Genomic DNA, 17423 nt, shown 5'->3' on the forward strand with positions numbered 1-17423 from the left:
CTCAACCTCTCCAACTTTGGAGATTCTAATCACTGTGGCCCTGAACCAACACAAACCTAAAACCTGACTGACAGGGTCTTGCAAAACCACATGCAGTTTTTTTCTCATTATATAGAAACAATTGTTTGGAAGCCAAGTACAGTCTTACATAAAACACCTCACCACTGAGTATTAAAAGTTGTTTGGGGTTTTTTTATGCTTTTAATTAGGATCATAATTACCACTAGACCTATTAAGTCACAATTTGAACAGGAGCTTAATCATCCTTAACGCAAATAATGGCATTAGTTAATGTTTTTCTTTCTAAAACTGAAAAAGAAACTGTTTCTTCCTCCCTCCCTCTCTCCCAGCCCCCTGTCTTTGAGCAGAATGGGACACATAGAAGCCAACAATTTTGCTGGATTCACAGGCAAATGGTATTGCATGTGAAATCTCAGTGAACACTGTGTTTTGTCAACATGTAACATATACAAAGGGCACATCCATCAAATACGTTTACCTGACCCATCTTACCAGATTTATATATTAAGAACCAAATCCTGAAATAGTAGTAAAAAGCAAAATAGAGGAGCTTGGCCAGGAGCACAAAGCTAGGGCAGCAGATGGAATCTGTGTTCTGTGAATGGCTGGATAACACGGAGCTCAGTGCCATGGGGCCATCCCAGCTACCACAGGAGATACAGAACCTGTGGTCTACACCAAGAATCTTGAAAGAAAACTCAAGAATAACTGGATTTTCAATTGTCAATGCCACGATTTCACCTTTTGGTTTTATTTTGAAAAGACTGTAAGATGATCATCAATTATTTAGACAATGACTGGGGACAGAGACTGCTTTCACACTTATCAAATAATGGATGTGCCCAAATTACAATGACAGACAACAAATCTAGACTGCTGCTTCTTTCTTAGTCCACTAATATATATCTTTTTATCCATACATTTTCATGCAAAATTCTCAGAGCTGTGTGTTGAAAAACTGCACCCTCAAGCCATCAAAGCAGTTACTGTACAATTAAAAACATGTTCTTGTGACTTATGAAGATCTCATACTTGTTGGAAGTAACCAGGTATGCTGAACATGGATGGTTTTGTTCACACAGTTCTCCAAACATTAGCACTCAATTGGCATTCAAGCCAATACAATAAGCATCAATACTGTCAATTTATGGTAATAAATATGGATCTATCATCACAAACTGACCAACTGTTCACACTGTGACAAACTCTATTTATCTCGACGGCCTTTTTGTCTTCCAGCATTCCTCAGTTAACCAGAGGACATAGGAAATAGCTCAATCCCATAGAACACCCAGAATTCCCACTGAAGGAAGTTAAAGGATCAGCTCCACAAACACTTTGTCTTTCTTCCCAGAGCAGTTATAAAAAAACCATGAAGTATGATCATAAGATAAAAACAAAAAAGTGGATGGAGAAAGCAGGACTTCCCAGTAAGTAGAGCATTCCATCCTTTTTGAAGCGGGGTGCCACATTTGGAGTAACCTGGCCATTCCCCATAGTCTGCAACGTGTGCTGCAGGCATCCTTGCTTATGTTGCCAGGGTCAAGTGCAAACTCTGTAACCTCAAAAACCACGAGAACAACATCTGGTCCTGCATGTAGCTGGACCTTAAGAACCATGAGGACAACATCTGGTCCGACGGGCAGCTGCAGGAGACAGAACCAGAGAAATGAGAAAATGGAAATGGACTCACCCAATCTGCCGATTTGTGGAAGGTGCTTGTGTAATGACAGAACTGGACTGTGGAGATGGCATGGCTTGTTGAATCACAACGCTGGTGTCATGGTTTGGCATCCTTGTGTTTGTCAGTTGGTGGGATCCAGGTCCCGCCATTGCTCCTCCAACCGTGTTATGCATGGAGATATTCTGCAAAAAGAAGGGAAATGGGAGATGGTGGAAGAAAAGTACAAGAAATAAATGTCTTATCTTGGTTTTCTGTTCTACAGGAATACTATTAGAAATCTGAAAGTATCAACAACATGAAAAGTTACTGGCTCCTGGTAAATCCCAAGCCAATAGATCTTGTTATAACCAACAATAAAGAAATGAAAAATAAATATTTACTTTCACAGGGCAATATAAATGGAAAAATACCCACAAGTTGACTAATTGTTCTTCTGTGATTGTGTCTTGTGATTTATAATGGGGATATTTAGCACATATTTCTCCTAAATTAATACGATATGAGTGCAGGACACCTGGATTTACTGCGTGAGCTGTTTACTGTGTACTGTGTCTGTTTAGAATGACAAGCAAATCAAGTTTTACAGTCCCAAAGTAACAAACAGTACACAGCACATCATGAAACAGCCATTTCTATTAGCCTCCATAGATTTGGTAGAGCAATAATATCCCAGAGGCTTAGAATAACACTGTATTTGCCCATATATAACCTTTGCTTCAGGTAACTCAGAGATCTTAAAAATTTCTTAAAAAAAAAAAAGAAGTTCACAGATAACTCATATCCACTGAGCAAACAACCCAAGAGACTGGGATACTGCTAAGGAAGAAATCATGGAACAGGACTGCTCTCCTGTTAGGCCGGTACACAAAACACACTGCTGCTAAACCGCAGGGTTTGACTTGGCCTGCGTTTAAAAACAAACAAAACTCTCAAGCCAGAGATAAGCCACAGTGCATGCATATGAAAAATATGGTAACCTTGAGAGCATTATTTTTCCTATCAGGCATCAACGTGTGAATTGTTAGCAGCAAGAGGAAAAGAAACTTTCCATTGTCACCTTATGCTAGGCCGAGGAAAACGAGAAAAATAATCCTAGTATGTACACAGCCACTAAGACTCACACAAAGCACCTTCCTAACCACTGCAATACTCGGGATTTAAAAGCAAAGTTATATTTCATTCAAAATTCCAATTTATGAGTCAATTTGTCTAGGAAGCACACACAACCACCACAAAGTATTTGTAGATAAATCTGGTGAGAAAGGAAACTCAGAGCTCTGATCAAATGTGGAAAACAGAAGAAGCAGACAAGACACTGAATCCCAGATCTAAAAGAAAGATTGTATTATGAGCCAAACAAATAATAACCTTTCATGGAAAAGGAGAGCAAATAATTAGGGGACCCCAATTGAAGGCATTAGCTATTATCCCCTCATCTCCCAATTTTATATATTTCATGTGATTTCCCAGGACAGTGTAGACACAGGGATCTCTGTTTCTTTTACAGGAGTTGTTCTGGTCTTTATTAACACATAAAGAGGCAGAGGTGCTGCCTACAGCTGCATGGTTAGACCACCTCACCTGGAATGAAGAGGACCCACCTTTGAGTTCCTCTTCCAGTAAATAATTTACCATTATGAATCAGGTCTAGAAGCTCTTTATTCACTTAAGTATTCACTTAAGGAGCATGAATTACAAGAGGAAGCCAGACCAAGGACCTTAACTGTAATATTTCATAGCACAGTAGCATGGCAATAACCTTAGATATATGAAAACTTCTCCAAAGAAGTTCTCCCTCATCTACCACTTTCCTATTAAAATGTCACTTCTTCAACAGATTACTGGTTTCTGATGGAAAACCTGTTCAGTTAAAAAAAATATATATATACAGCCAAATCTAGCTCAGGATTCAAGCCTGCAATGATGCTTTTGATCATGGCCAGATTTTGCAAAAACAGATCTAATATCTATCCATGTGCAGCAAATATTTTAACACTACCACTTCCTAAAGTGATCTCTAAAGGAAGTATGTACAGTGCTATGAGTCTGCAAGGCTGGGGAATGGACAGGATGGAAATCCATCACAAGCCTTAGACAAGTGGTACCCTGGCACTTGCCCAGAGTTTTACTGGACTTTGTTGTACCATGGCAGGGCAGAACTTAAAGATTTTATATCAGATTCCTGTGCTGCTAGATTAAGTATTTCCTTTCTCTTTTCCTTCTCTTTCCATTTTCTCCTAAAATTACAGAGCTCTCTAAGGTACAAACAGATGAATTATGATGGATATGGAAAATTTTGTTTGCCCATAAGACAGTGTAATTGTTACCTTACATGCATAAACTTCCAGCACTGTTTCAAAGTTTTAACAATTTCCAATAAACTGCATCTTTTCAAAAAGTAGGCTGAGTATGTGATGCATGGAAAGTAAAAGCAGAGTGAAAACCTGTCAATGCTTTCAGATGTCCATTCTTCTCAGTAATGCAAGCACTGTTGTTGGGCAAGTGTGTACTATGTCGCCAAGTGAAAGCCTAAGGTTTCCCAACAAAATGTCAAACTCAGCATGACTCTGACATTCATAAGAAAAGGATTAGGCAATCTCAGAATAATTTACATCACTGAGATGCTTGTGAATCTACAGAGAAGTTCAAGCAAGTTCATACTTTAAGGACAATAAGTATGCTTTGAAAGACAGCAGGAAGGTAATGCACAGTAGATCTGACACTAAGCCTATCTGATCTCGCCGTATGCATCATGACATGCAGAATGACTCTGTATCACCAGCACAGCAAGACTAGGCTCGTTGCACGTGTGATGCAGGCAGTCTTCAGAACTCCCAAAATGGTTTTGATGTGTTGAGCTCTGCATCTGATTCTGAATGGATCTGGATAGAATATTAACAAGCTCCTTGCAGACTTGACTTTGGGCCCTTATAGAAAGAGGAAAAATTCAGCAATATTGGTTGAAACTGAGACCTCCACTTTCTAGTTGAATTGTTGTTTGGTTAGGTTGCTTCCAGCTCTACTTTTAAGGAGCTCTTCATGCTCTTCTACCAGGCATCCGTGAATAACATCTCCTTTGACTCTCCTTTTCATTATTCTCCATCTCTTAAGCAGATGGTAAAGATTATTTGATACTAGGTGTAGAGCTCCCAGCATTCCAGCTCAGAGAAGTCTACGGGAGCAATGACACAGCAATGACTGAGCTCTGCCTCTGCTTTTAATATTCCCAAGATCCGTCCATAATCGGAGAGTATGACAGCCACACACACTCAGAGTTTTCTCAGGCATCTTCTCAACTGTGCTTCAGCATTAGAAGAGGGCATATGAGCTCATCATTATTATCTATTTTATTAAACTGAACCTAAGTGTTCGCACAGGGAACAGGCCACCCATATGTCAGGAGCTGCAGAGACACAAAAGACATGCCTTAAGATTTATTTAGTGAATCTTAATTAAGATCCAATATATGAAGAGGAATTTATGTCCTTTAGGACTAAATTTCATCCTCACTAAAGTTTCCAGTCACTCCCACTGAAGCAGAAACTAGGATTATAACACTGAAGAGCTTTTATAGAAATGCTTGCCTTGCCCATGTGCTCATGCAGTACTCTCCAACAGTATTAACATTCAAACAAATAAACCAAAAAGCAACAAATCATATCCTCAAACTGCTTTTAAATCAACGTGCTCATTCTCAACCCTTCCGGCTGCAGGAGGAAAGTGTACAGATCATCATCATCTTAACTTCTCCCCAGTTATACTTCATGACCCATTTTAGCTTCAGACTTAGAAGAAAACATTTGAGCATTTTTCTCCCACGTGCAACCATTTAAGTTTGGATAGGCAACACACTTATTTTTTCTAAAGGCTAAAAACCTCTTGTAGTCATGCTTCCATGTTCTGGTGGAGAGGATTACACATCACTCCACAAGAACACACACCCTGTTGGCAAGCTCAGCAGAGAAATGACAGCTACACAGACACAGGCAAAATACGCCCAGGCAGTCACCGTTTCCCCTGAACCCTGGTTCTTCCAGAGTAACACCCATGCATTTCACACAGCACCACCTGAAGTTAACCACCATCTACTGAACTCAAAGGATGGAGACAACTGATCCATCCTTTATGATCTACGGTAACGTTCTGAATTTCAAACAGAGCTTCTTTGTGGTTTTAAACTATAAGATCTAGTTTCTGAACCAAAGTCTGTTTTTATTTTCCTACTATTATTTTTTAACTGTGAGGCTTACTAAAAATTGCAAACACCAGTTTTACACAAACTGCAGACCATTCAGGATTGTTCCATGTAAGCTTTCAGATCAATAGAGCTGTAACCTACAACCAATTCTACATAAAGGTATTCTGCAAACTATAACACAAATTCCCAAGTCAGAAGGTATTTTCCATTAAAAAAATGAAATAAAAATGTAGGTAATTTAAACACTAAAAAACAGGTTTTGCACGTCTTTTTTTTATGCAAAAAATCATGCATCTATGTTTTGCTGCATAGCAACTTAAAATATTTTCCCATAGTTCAAGAAAAAAGCATCAACTTAAAAAAATTAGAGAGAAATCAAATATACAATAGTACTTTAGAATTTATACAGACTGTCTATTCAATATATATTAACATATATTAACATATATTAACATAATATATATCAATATATTTTAACAAGGACAAATATTCTAAGACAAAACACATTTAAATGGCAGTTTCATATATGCTTTTAAGAAGTGTACAGTAATATCTTGCCTGATTACTGAGATCCTAACTTCACAATATATAAAAAACACGAGTGGAAGCCTCCAGTGACACACTGTATATACTGCTTACACAACCAAAGAACCTGCCAGCTTAAAAACTTGGAAGACATCATTGTAAAGAAACTTATACATTAAATGTGGCAAATAATGGCAGGCTTCAAAATTATTTTAATCATATATCATCTCCATCAAAATTACTGAGGCTCTATGAATTCTCTCCTGACAGAAGAAAAAGATAGTCCCAAAACAAAATTTAGCACGTCTCCCCAGAAACAGCACCAATTCATTTATTTTCTCATTGTTCAGATCAATGTGGAAGGAAAACACCCTCACACCAGCCCATCACAACAGTTTCATCTGTAACTGCCATACAAAATCTAAACTGCCATAAGCACAGAACTAAGCTTGCTGCCCACTCAAGGCCAGTAAACACAGATGAGGAATTAGGGAAGAAAACAGAGATAAAAAATGAATTATGTTACTAATGTAATTGAAGGTTTACAGGAAAAAGAAAGTCTATTATCAAGATTTAAATTAAAAAAAAAAAAAGGACAAAGTTCCATTATGCAAGAGATGGGTGAGTGTAAACTTGGTGGAGACTGAAATGCAATACCTTTTCCTCTTCTTTTTAAACTGTAACATCTGTAGAGCTTGAATGAGGAAAAGCATTAAAGCAGAAAAAAAGAGGACACAGAAAGGAACTTCTGGAAAATGCTGTGTAGTAACATTAAGCATAAGGACAAAGCACTATGAAGATCTTATTGCAGACTGCTAAAATCCATTTAACTCCCCTACTTAGCAAGAGGTATGAAGTCACTGAATGAGGCTGACACAAAAATACAGAACCGATGCCAAAGGATCTATTCCTCAAAATATTTCAAAGAAAGGCAAATGCTCACTTAACAGCTACCTGATAAAAATGGCACATTACAAGAAACAGCAGGCATGATATAGCCCAGAATGGAGAAAGACTCTTCCCTGCCCCCAAGCCCCCCATCCAAAGTCTCCCCCCGAACTGGACCCAGCTAGCTATGCACACCACACTGGAGACTGAAAGGCCAGGAGCAGTATGGGTATATCTGACTTCTTGAACCCCAGGCACGACTGCTCAGTCAAATGTTATCAACCTGATCTCCAAAGGGGTAAAAATGTAAAGAAAAATTAAACTCCTTACTCAAGAATGACAAGTAATGATAGGCAGATGGGGAAAGAAGGGAAACATTGCTCTCACTGAAATCATAAAGCTTTGAATCTGTACTTATCAGTCTCAGCCACTGGCTTCCAATTTTTTGGATCACAGACCTCTGTCAACCCTCTGAATTTCACACAGAGCACTCTGTGCTCTTATCATAAATTGTGTAATTAAGGCAAGATGGTTCCACAGACCAGATGCAGATGACTTACCACAGCTTTGCGACCACCAGCAGTTCACAGACCAGAGTTTAACTGCCACCCAAATACGGCTTTGGAGCACCGTGACTAGAATTTATTGACAAAAAAGATAACATTTCTAAAGGTATCTATGAACTTCAGTAATCCTTGTCTTTTTTTCAAAATGTCTTCTGTTTTTGGAGCCTTAGACAATTACTGTTAATTAATGGATCAGACTTGTGTACTGGGGCTGGCAGGAGCTTTGAAAACTTTTATCCTAAATATCTGTGTTGGAACATGCAGGGAAACTTCCTTGTTGTTTTAAATTAGGAGGGATTATTCTTAAACGTAGACTTTCTGGCTGCTCCTCAAGAGGTACAAACCAAAAAAAAAAAAAAAACCCTCATAAATAATTTTTTTGTCCTGTTTTCTTTCAATAGTTGTTCCTATGTTATCAGAAAGACTTTCTGAGATACACTGAGTGATGCAAACCTCATCTGCTAATCTCCAGCAAACTACATGGCACTGCTAAGCAGCATGGCACAAGACACAGGACAGACATATGAAGTGCTAAGCCAGGTATAAGCCATCTCAAGGCTCTAGCAGTCACCACTATAACACAAAGTCCAAAGGGCCAATTTAAGCACTACTAATCCTCTTAAGGCCGCTGCCTGAAGGATGACAGCCCTGCACAAAATCTCTGCAATGCTGCTCGTGCTGCAGGCCAACCTCTGGCTGCCCCCGCCGGGCCTCTGCCCCTCGGGCACCCAGGGAGCACTGCCACCTCCCCCGGTCCCTTCCTCGCACCTTCACGGGCAAATGCCCATGAACTTCTTCCACGGGCAGGAGAAACCTCCCTGCCTGCCCTCCACTTCGGCTACTGGTTTAAGCAAATGCTCTGACTCCTCTGATACTATGAACAAAATGCAGGATACTTAGAATTTTTGGTCTTTTATCTTAATTTTTTTGACATGATCTAATTACAGTCATTCAGTGGTGCCCTCTAATTATCAGTAGAAATGAATACTGAAAGATGACCCTTGTCTTCCACAATTCCCTCCCCTCTTCCCCCACTACCCTTCTCATGCCCTTTACAGCATGTCTGTCCAGACTATGCTTGTAACACCCAAAGCCTTCTTTACACAGAGAATAAGCAATACATGCTGTATATATATATATGCAGAGGTACCCATGATAAACCACTTACTAGAGCTAAGGAAAAAAAGTGGTATAAAGGAACATATTTTAAAGAAGAAGGAAACTTTGGAAGATTGGTCTCACCAGAGTTTGAAAGGAAATAGCTTCTCTATGGGAAAAGATGACATCAGATTGCATGCTTATGTCTTGAAGTTTCCTACAGATATTTCCCATTTTTCCTCAGGGTTGCTTGTTTCATGCACAATTACTTGTCCAAGATAGCCACTAAAGCAACATAGAACAAAGAGCTTCTTCTGTTCAACTAAACTTCAGTAACACTAAGTGTGCAAAGCCCAGTTTGGGTCACTCAGGGTGTTTTGCACTGCTAACCCTGAGTGCTAACACCACATTAAGTCCTGCTAATTGGGAGGCTAAAAAACAGGGGGAGTACAACTGGCTCCCTGGCTCTACCCAGTTCTCTCATTCTTCATGCAAAAGCCATAAACTGACTATTTCATTTCTTCTAAGTTGCCTATTGTGACATTTATAAACAGGAACCTGGCAGCATGTCAATGGTGCAAACTGATTTCCTTTTCTAAATACAATTTTAAAAAGCAAATAAACAAGGTTATGCCTGCTAATGAAACATTATATGCCATGCTGGAGCTAGTTTTTCTCAAATGTATTCTCTAGAGCAGATGGAACACCAATAAACACAAAACAACAAACCCTTTTATAAAAAGCATGTTTATAAGAAAATACATTCTCCATAGAACTTTGTCTAAGGCAAAACTGGCTTATATCTGTAATGTTATCTTGGGGACAGAATTATGGTCCCATTAGATTGCTGTAAACAAGGGAGCTCGCCATGCATTTCAAATGGAGAAGGGCTGGTAAGAAACATGAAAAGAAGAAAAGAAATTTGCAAGGATACTTACTAGGTGTAATTCCTAAAGGCCTTAGTTGTAATCAAGGCCTTATTGTGCTAAAACCTGTATAGACACATTGATGGACAACACTTGCCTACAAGCTTCAGAGTCCAGAGACAAAACAAGGAAAGTGGAAAGAAGAAAGAGAGAAAGTGATTTGTACAGCCAAATATCAGGACTCAAGGCAATGGCTCTTTTCTCCCAGTCCAGTTCCTTGTCCATTATTTTGCACTGTTTCCCTGCATCTAGTACTTATCTACAAATTCAGAAGACCAGAAAAGTTTAAAAAAATAGGTAAAAAATTCAAAGAAACAAAATTATAAGCTCTACTTGAGTTTTTCTAGCACTATCATTTCATTTCTGTAAATCAGAGTGCACATACTAAGTGGGTACTCAAAGAACCTTCACAAAGTAGGTGCATGTCAACTTTTGCAGGACAAGCAATTAGATGTCCAAAAGCAGCTGCCAGATCTGGAGGCCAGTCAGAGGGTAGCTGAAAACCTGGTTTTCCTTTCTTTATTGTAAGGAGTTTTGTTTTTATCCATCATGAAACAGAAAGCTGGGAGGGGGGAGGGCGGCAATCCTCCAGGAATTGCTTTAAACAAGCCTTTGATATGGCTAACTGAAGGCACTAGGCTTTTCAACACTATGCAAACCATTTATAATCTGTTAATAGCAAATACACAGAGACAGCGCTTCGGCATTTAAATTTGTTATATTTTATTTAAAGCTTCTTTGAAATTCTCATCATTGATTTCACTGGCATAAGTTATTGGCATCATGCATGAGTTACAGCACTAGCTGTTGACTGCATTCAATGACCAGAACATTTTTTAGACAGAGCCGTTGGTAAAGAGAGCAAGGATGGTAGCAACAAAACAGCCAGCGATTTTCCATTCAGGCAGTTTCAGGCAGAAAACCAGCAGGCTTAACTTTTCTACTAAGAAGTCAAGTGGAAATGCTGCTACCCTGGTAATAAAATGCATCTCCTAAATATTCTTTTACCCCCAACCCACTGTGCCAGCTGTGTTGGGCCAGGCAGACTACATGGGCACTCAAACAAAAGGCTAGGAAGGGTCCAGGAGTGAAGGCTAATGGTGGTCTCAAAAAGCACCCAGACAAACCGTTTGCGACATACGAGAGATCATAGGTTTAACCAGTGAAGTGGGTTTTCCAGTGAGCTGGTAGGAAAATCATTTTGATTGGTGAAAATCATAAAAGGAACACCAAGATACCAAGTTAATTCACCAGGTCTCCTGGGAAGTATATCACAAAGGCAATCATGCAGTTTTGCAGGATCCACAATTGCTTCAACCAATTTTAGGTTGATGCTTTGGGAGAGGAGAGCTAGTTTAGATCTTAGACTGAAAGAACTTAAATAGAATTAGGCACGTAATTTGGAAGCATTCAGGCAAAAATTAATAATCTTTGTAGCCATAAGAGTTTAAAAAGTTAAGCTTTAGAAAGGCCAACAGACTGTCTACACAGAAGGTAAAAAACTTAAATACGCTTCTAGCTAAAGGAAGTTCACTTCTACTGAGTACAGCAAGGGCTACAGACAAAGAGACATTACAAGAACGTGTCCTCTCAATCCTCAAAGCTGGTAAGCAGTCTGGTTGAGGAGAAGCTGCCCTTGTCCACCTCTGCGTTAGCTTCAGCAAGTGGCAGACAGGCAGGAAAAAAAAATTAAGACTAGGAGAATAAACATGCTTAGAAGAAAGATAAATCAATAGTGGTCCTTTTGCAAGAAACAGAGTTGACTGTCCACTGATAAAGGAATGTGACTTGGTCTTAAACACAGATGGAGATCTCTGGAAGAAGAGCTATTGTTAATGGGAAAAAGAACAAGTAAGCAAGCTGGTAGGGAGCTTGAACATACAACTTCCCAGGACAGGGACAGCGGAAAAGATCAGAAACATAACTCCTTGGACTGCAAAGGTGTTCTACAGGTCAGGTACACAGCAAACTGCACAGCCATCCTTTTCCTCACTCTTCTACACATTTACTGCATGACTTTGATCAAATTACTTCACATTCTTCTGCCTTACATGTAAAACAGGACAAAGACCTTCAACAACTACATAGTGCTTAGAAGTGACAAGAGGGGAATAGCTTTCAGAGAGACAACAGAGTGTGCTTACGAAGGCAATGTAACACAGCAGTGACAGAGCAGAAGAGGGGTTTTTTGTAAAAGAACTCCACAGGACTTTAGAGTAGCATGCATTTCAAACTCACAAAAATGACAAGAAATCATAATCAAGATACTTTAACCAATACAGAAAATAGTTACATGATGAGTACCATTAGAAGAATTGCAAGACCAAAGAACAATTATTTGGTAGCTGGAAACAGGAGAGAAAGACATGTGTATCAGTAAGAGAGAATAATGACTGCATACTCAAGTCCAGAAAGTCCAGATAGCGTTGCAGGATCTATTCTTCAGAAGAGGGGAGCTCAGCATCTGCAGAAAATTGTATCCAATTAAAGGATTCCTGGCTGTACGTCCAAATATGGGTACTAAAAATTGTAAGCCATTTCAGAAGAGTCAGGCTAAAAATCTTACTGAGGTTATATGGTAGTGGTGGTGGTGAGGGGGGTGAATTCTCAGTTGTAAAAGCGGGATATGTTTGGCTCAGCTTCTTTTCTGACTGGAGGAAATGGAGAGAAAAACAAACAAGCTGCACTATATTTGATAATGCTACCAGACAATCATCCAGATGTACACGCTTCCAGTCACACTAATTAAATGTGGTGTGGAGCCATCCTGGGGAAATTACATACCATTCCTTTAGAGTACCACATGCTTCTGAAATGCCTTGGCAAAGTTCTCACTCCATCTGAGGAGCCACAATGCTCCTTTTACTAAGTAATAAATAATTGATCCTCCTGTATAATGGTGTGACCCAGCCAAATAGATAACTTCATTCAAGGAGGCAAAACATAATTCAGGCAGGAGTTTCAGCTAAGCACTGAATGAAACAGGGCGGGCAGGCATCCTTGAGCAACAACCTAGCTGCACATGGAGAACTGCTAATTCTGAGCACTGTCCTCCACACAGCAGCTTTTGCCTACAAAGTGGCTGTCAGTGGGATGTTTATAACCTAAGCAATGTTGAGTTGAAGGACAGAGCAGAGGGTCAGGACCCAGCCTGAACAAGTAGCACCCCAATCCTGTTCTCAAGAACAGCTAGCTCCTGGGTGTCAGCATTAAAGAAGAGCAATATTACCCTTCAACCCTTGAACACTGCTCATTTTCAACTCATCTAACTTACAGTTTTAATATACAAGACTCAAAAAATAGCTACTGAGGAGTCCAAGAACTGCTGCTTGCTTTTTCTTCATCACCAGAAGACAATGGAATGGACTGTGCTCTGGAAATCCATTGGATCACACTGTCTAAGCAAAAGGAAATAGGTTTTCCAGTAAGATAGTGCTCAGAAGGTGATTCTGTGTATGTTTTAGCCTTTTTGCCAGTTGTCTAGGAAAATTACAGTGATAACTCCCTGACACAGACAGTATTTTAAAGACTTAAGCTGAAGATAGCTGCTAAATACCACCATCTTCACCATTCCTGTGGATTATATAAGAAAAGGCAATGTGACCCCTGTACGACATTCTAAAAGCCATTTCCCAAACATTTCATAACTGAATGCTTGAACTCATTTCAAATGCTTGCTACAAATTTTCATATTTGAAAACAAAGGCTGAAAAGCCAGAGCTGTTTGTGACTCAGTGGAAGGTCTCCTTCAAAACACATCATCTCACATTTCTCACCTACAGCTCTGAAAATGTTTGCAAACCTGAATTCAGTGAGTCTGGATTTCTAGAGCTGGCCCAGAATTTTGCCCAGAGTTTTACATTTTCAAAGAGTCAAACAAGAAAGCTGATAAATTTATCTGGATTTGCTAATTGTGTCCCATGTAATAAGACCTGAAATTTTAATTCTTTCAACAAGATTTATTAGGTATTGGCAGGGATGCATATGGAAGCTTAGCATCCAGAGAAAAAGCTGTTCAACAGAGAAAGAAAGAAAAAAAAAGTAAACTCAATGAGGTTCAAAGCAAAAAAAAAAAAAGAATAAAGATTTGTGTGATAGGAGAATATACTTTGTTGTTCTATTAGATTATTTGCTTTAAGGCAGAAATATGATAGTCTGAATTTTAATAAGATATGGTAAAGTCTGTGATGCAGGGAGTCCAAAATGATTATTCTTCCTTCAAAAAGGACAGACAATGTACTACCCTACAATACTTGGTCTGTCTCTTCTTACAGTAAACATTGCTAATGCTCCTGGAGAGGGGCTGACCTTGCCAGCCAATTACATTATGCTAATTTGTCTGTTACTATAACTCCTACAGAGGCATTCACAGCTCAAAGCAGGACACAGATTTATATTGTCTCTTCCAAGCTGCAGACTGTAGACGTTAATCTCTCTCCCTCCTTCCAGTTACAATTCCACATGGCAATATCTGCATTCAGTGCCACTGCACATTGAGAGACAGTTATTGCCAGCTTTATTCAACTTAGAAGACAAGCTGTGGTCCTGCTTTGCCCTCTTAATAAGTGTTACTCTATCTCAGAAAGCATATGCATGGTAACAGCTGTTTTCATATGAAAACATATGGTTTCTCATATGCTTTTGAAAACACCACAGGAATGTATTTGCTTGCTAGATGCTAGTGCCGTGTCTCTACATCCAGCAACAAAATCATTGAAAGGAACTGAATACTTTCTATGTTATACTCATGTATTGTAAAAATACCTGTTGTTTTAAAGCAAAAAAAAAAAAAAAAATCAGCCAGCTGAAAAGATTTAAAGTAAAAATAAGGCTCATAATTTAGAAATTATGTGCACTACAGTATTACTTGAACATGGGATCAAAACACTGGTCTTCTGCAGACATATAGCAAATAGCAAGCTCCATGCAAGCAGTTTATAGCCCATGTTCCTTCATGAAAACAAAAGCTAGTGAGACCTGCCTCTTCTAACTGCTGGAAAGATCAGAAGTTTCCTTAGCATCTTTTAGCTGAGATAGGATAAACAGAGTATCAAAAACAATTGAGTCACAGCAATTCATAATAAACTACTGTCCTTCAAGTAAACCACAGTATTGACCTTTACATGCTTCTTTCCCTCCCTTCAAAATATTTAGGGCAAGCTAAGAGTATCCACACAGCCAGTTGCATGTCAGAGGGGGTAGAAAGTAGCTGATTTGTTGGGCTACTTTAACTCAGATGTGCTCAGTGTAAGGTCAGGTTAAACTGAAAGCTAAATATTTGGGTAAATAAAAGTTCTGGCTGTGGTTTTGAAACCGATTTCAACATCAGCTGACACAGAAACTGACATAAATATGAAGAAAGTTTTCAAAGTGTTATAAAGGCAGGGAAGTTACAGATTGGCAGGAAAACAAGAAAAATGCAAAAACATGCCTTATGACAAGGTCTTACAGAAATTTCCCTTTGGCACTAAAAATAATTCCACTGCAATATTTGTAGAAAAAAAAAAGAAAAAAATTATATTCCAGCTAGTTTATGCTCTAATACCAACAAAATGTAGAAAACCATCCAACACTACTGCAAGACCTTCTGAACACACCAGTATCTCTAGGTGGTGTTCCAGTACATCTCATGTAACTTAAAAAATTTTACACCTGTGTCTTGATGGTGGTTAAACACAGGGTCACACCAAAAAGTCCTCCGTCACACTGAAATGTTAATGTTTTATTACCTATTAACAGTGAGGGGGCACACAGAAGTCCACACAAATCTGTAGGACTGACTTTACAATTTCCAGCAGATCATGTTGCACTGCCGCCTGCAGTTAATGCCCTGAGCCACAGGCTGGCTTTTAAGAAGGTGCTTAAGCACACGATGCAAAGAGGTCAGGAGAGCAAATGAACAGCAAGAACTGGTGAAACTCCTGTGACAGCTTGAGGTATGGCCCTCAGGCATCTGGTGGGCCCCTTTCCATGGGTTATGATTCCCTCCTTGCAGTCTGTGAAAGGTAACACTTGCCTGGTGGGCACACAGGTCACTACGAGGATCTAGCATTTTGCAAACTACTGGCAGATGTGCAATAAACCCACGCTGACCTTCTTTCTAAAAGCGAGCAGCAACCAAAGACTTATTAAGATGCCCTGGGCATAGGAGATTTAAGAAAACAGGTTGATTGCTTGTGCAACTGTTTCTACCAGCTAGGAACTAATGCACCAGGGACAAAAATATAAAGCCCTCGGAGGAAACAAATACAGGATGTCTCACTGGGAACACTATGGTCTTAAAATGACACAAGCCAAGGGAATAGAAATAAACCCTTACCTGACTAAAAGATGTTTTGCAGTTATCAAACAGAGGTATAACCTTGTTCATCTGGTTAGACACTACAAGGAAATGATGAAACCAACTTTCAATAATACCTCCTTAGTAGTGCCCAGAGCTGTCAGTCCCAGAAGGTAACTGAGAACATCTTTTACCTAAGGTGACTCTTAAAAGCTCAAATGAATAGGAAGATCAAAAATCCAAGAGTTTGTGTCATTGAGAAAAACAGTTCATATGTTGCACTGGTCATATCTGCAACAGAACAAAAATATCCACCATGAAATCATATTTGCTTCTTTTTCTGTTCACATATTCAGAAGGAAGGAAGAGGAAAAAAAAAGAATAAAATCAGGTATAGGCTGCTGTTCAGAGGTTTCTAATCCTACCAAAACAGTACAATAACGTGCTCCTGTTGGACCTCAATTTAACATCCATAACTCCAGTTCTTCACCAGAAAAAGAAGAGGTTGATTTACAAATGCATGTCCAGTTTTCCAAAAGGTATCCAATAACTTTGTGCAATAGCAGGTATTTTCATAAAGCACAGTGGTGTGAAAAGACTTAAATGTACGTACAAGAAAAATGAAATCAACTGCTGGAGGTATATTCAGCACATACCATATAAAAATTCATAAAAATATTTACAGAATTATATTGTTCACCTGCATTGCTCTTTGGAGTCAGAACTGGCTTTTCCATGAAGACAGTTAATTTGCTCATAATGATCAACACATGATGTATCTCTGAAGTCTCCAAAATTAAATTTTCTACTCATTTTCCAGCTGATGAACAAAAGGAAACTGCTCTTCCTGCATAATTAACTTAGCTTATACTCCTATCATGAACAGTCTATACGAGGCTATATCTGTACCAGCTATATGACAAAGTCTCATCTATGACCTTGTTATGCATGTAGAAGAAAAAAATATTTTTAAAAAACCATTAAAAATCACACTGCATATTCCAGAAACTTCAGCAAAAATGACCTCACACTAGAGGTGATCTAAAATTACCTTATTTTACATACAGAAATCTATCGTATTAGCAGTATTTTCAAAAGATGTAGTAAAAGAAGAGCATAATATGAAAGTATGTTGAAGCTTAAGCTTTCCATTTAGTTTAGTGGTTAGACTGGTTTAGACCAGCAAAACTGGTCTCTTCATGAAGTTTCAAGAATTTCTCCATTGCAGGTGTAGCTT

At 39.0% G+C, this 17423-nt stretch overlaps 1 protein-coding gene across 7 annotated transcripts in view; it reads right to left on the reverse strand.

Annotated features, from left to right (window-relative positions):
- Positions 1-17423, reverse strand: part of CREB5 (cAMP responsive element binding protein 5) — a 258082-nt gene that overhangs the window by 172989 nt on the left and 67670 nt on the right. For all 7 annotated transcript variants that reach the window (XR_007203422.1, XR_007203428.1, XM_048302771.1 and 4 more), the window contains one exon: positions 1715-1887. Coding sequence is in view for 5 of the 7 variants with exons in the window: in XM_048302755.1 (XP_048158712.1) it covers positions 1715-1887 (173 nt within the window). In the remaining 2 variants the exon portion in view is untranslated. The remainder of the gene's footprint in view (positions 1-1714; positions 1888-17423) is intronic.

This window comes from Corvus hawaiiensis, chromosome 1 (assembly GCF_020740725.1).
Source record: "Corvus hawaiiensis isolate bCorHaw1 chromosome 1, bCorHaw1.pri.cur, whole genome shotgun sequence".
NCBI lineage: Eukaryota > Metazoa > Chordata > Aves > Passeriformes > Corvidae > Corvus > Corvus hawaiiensis.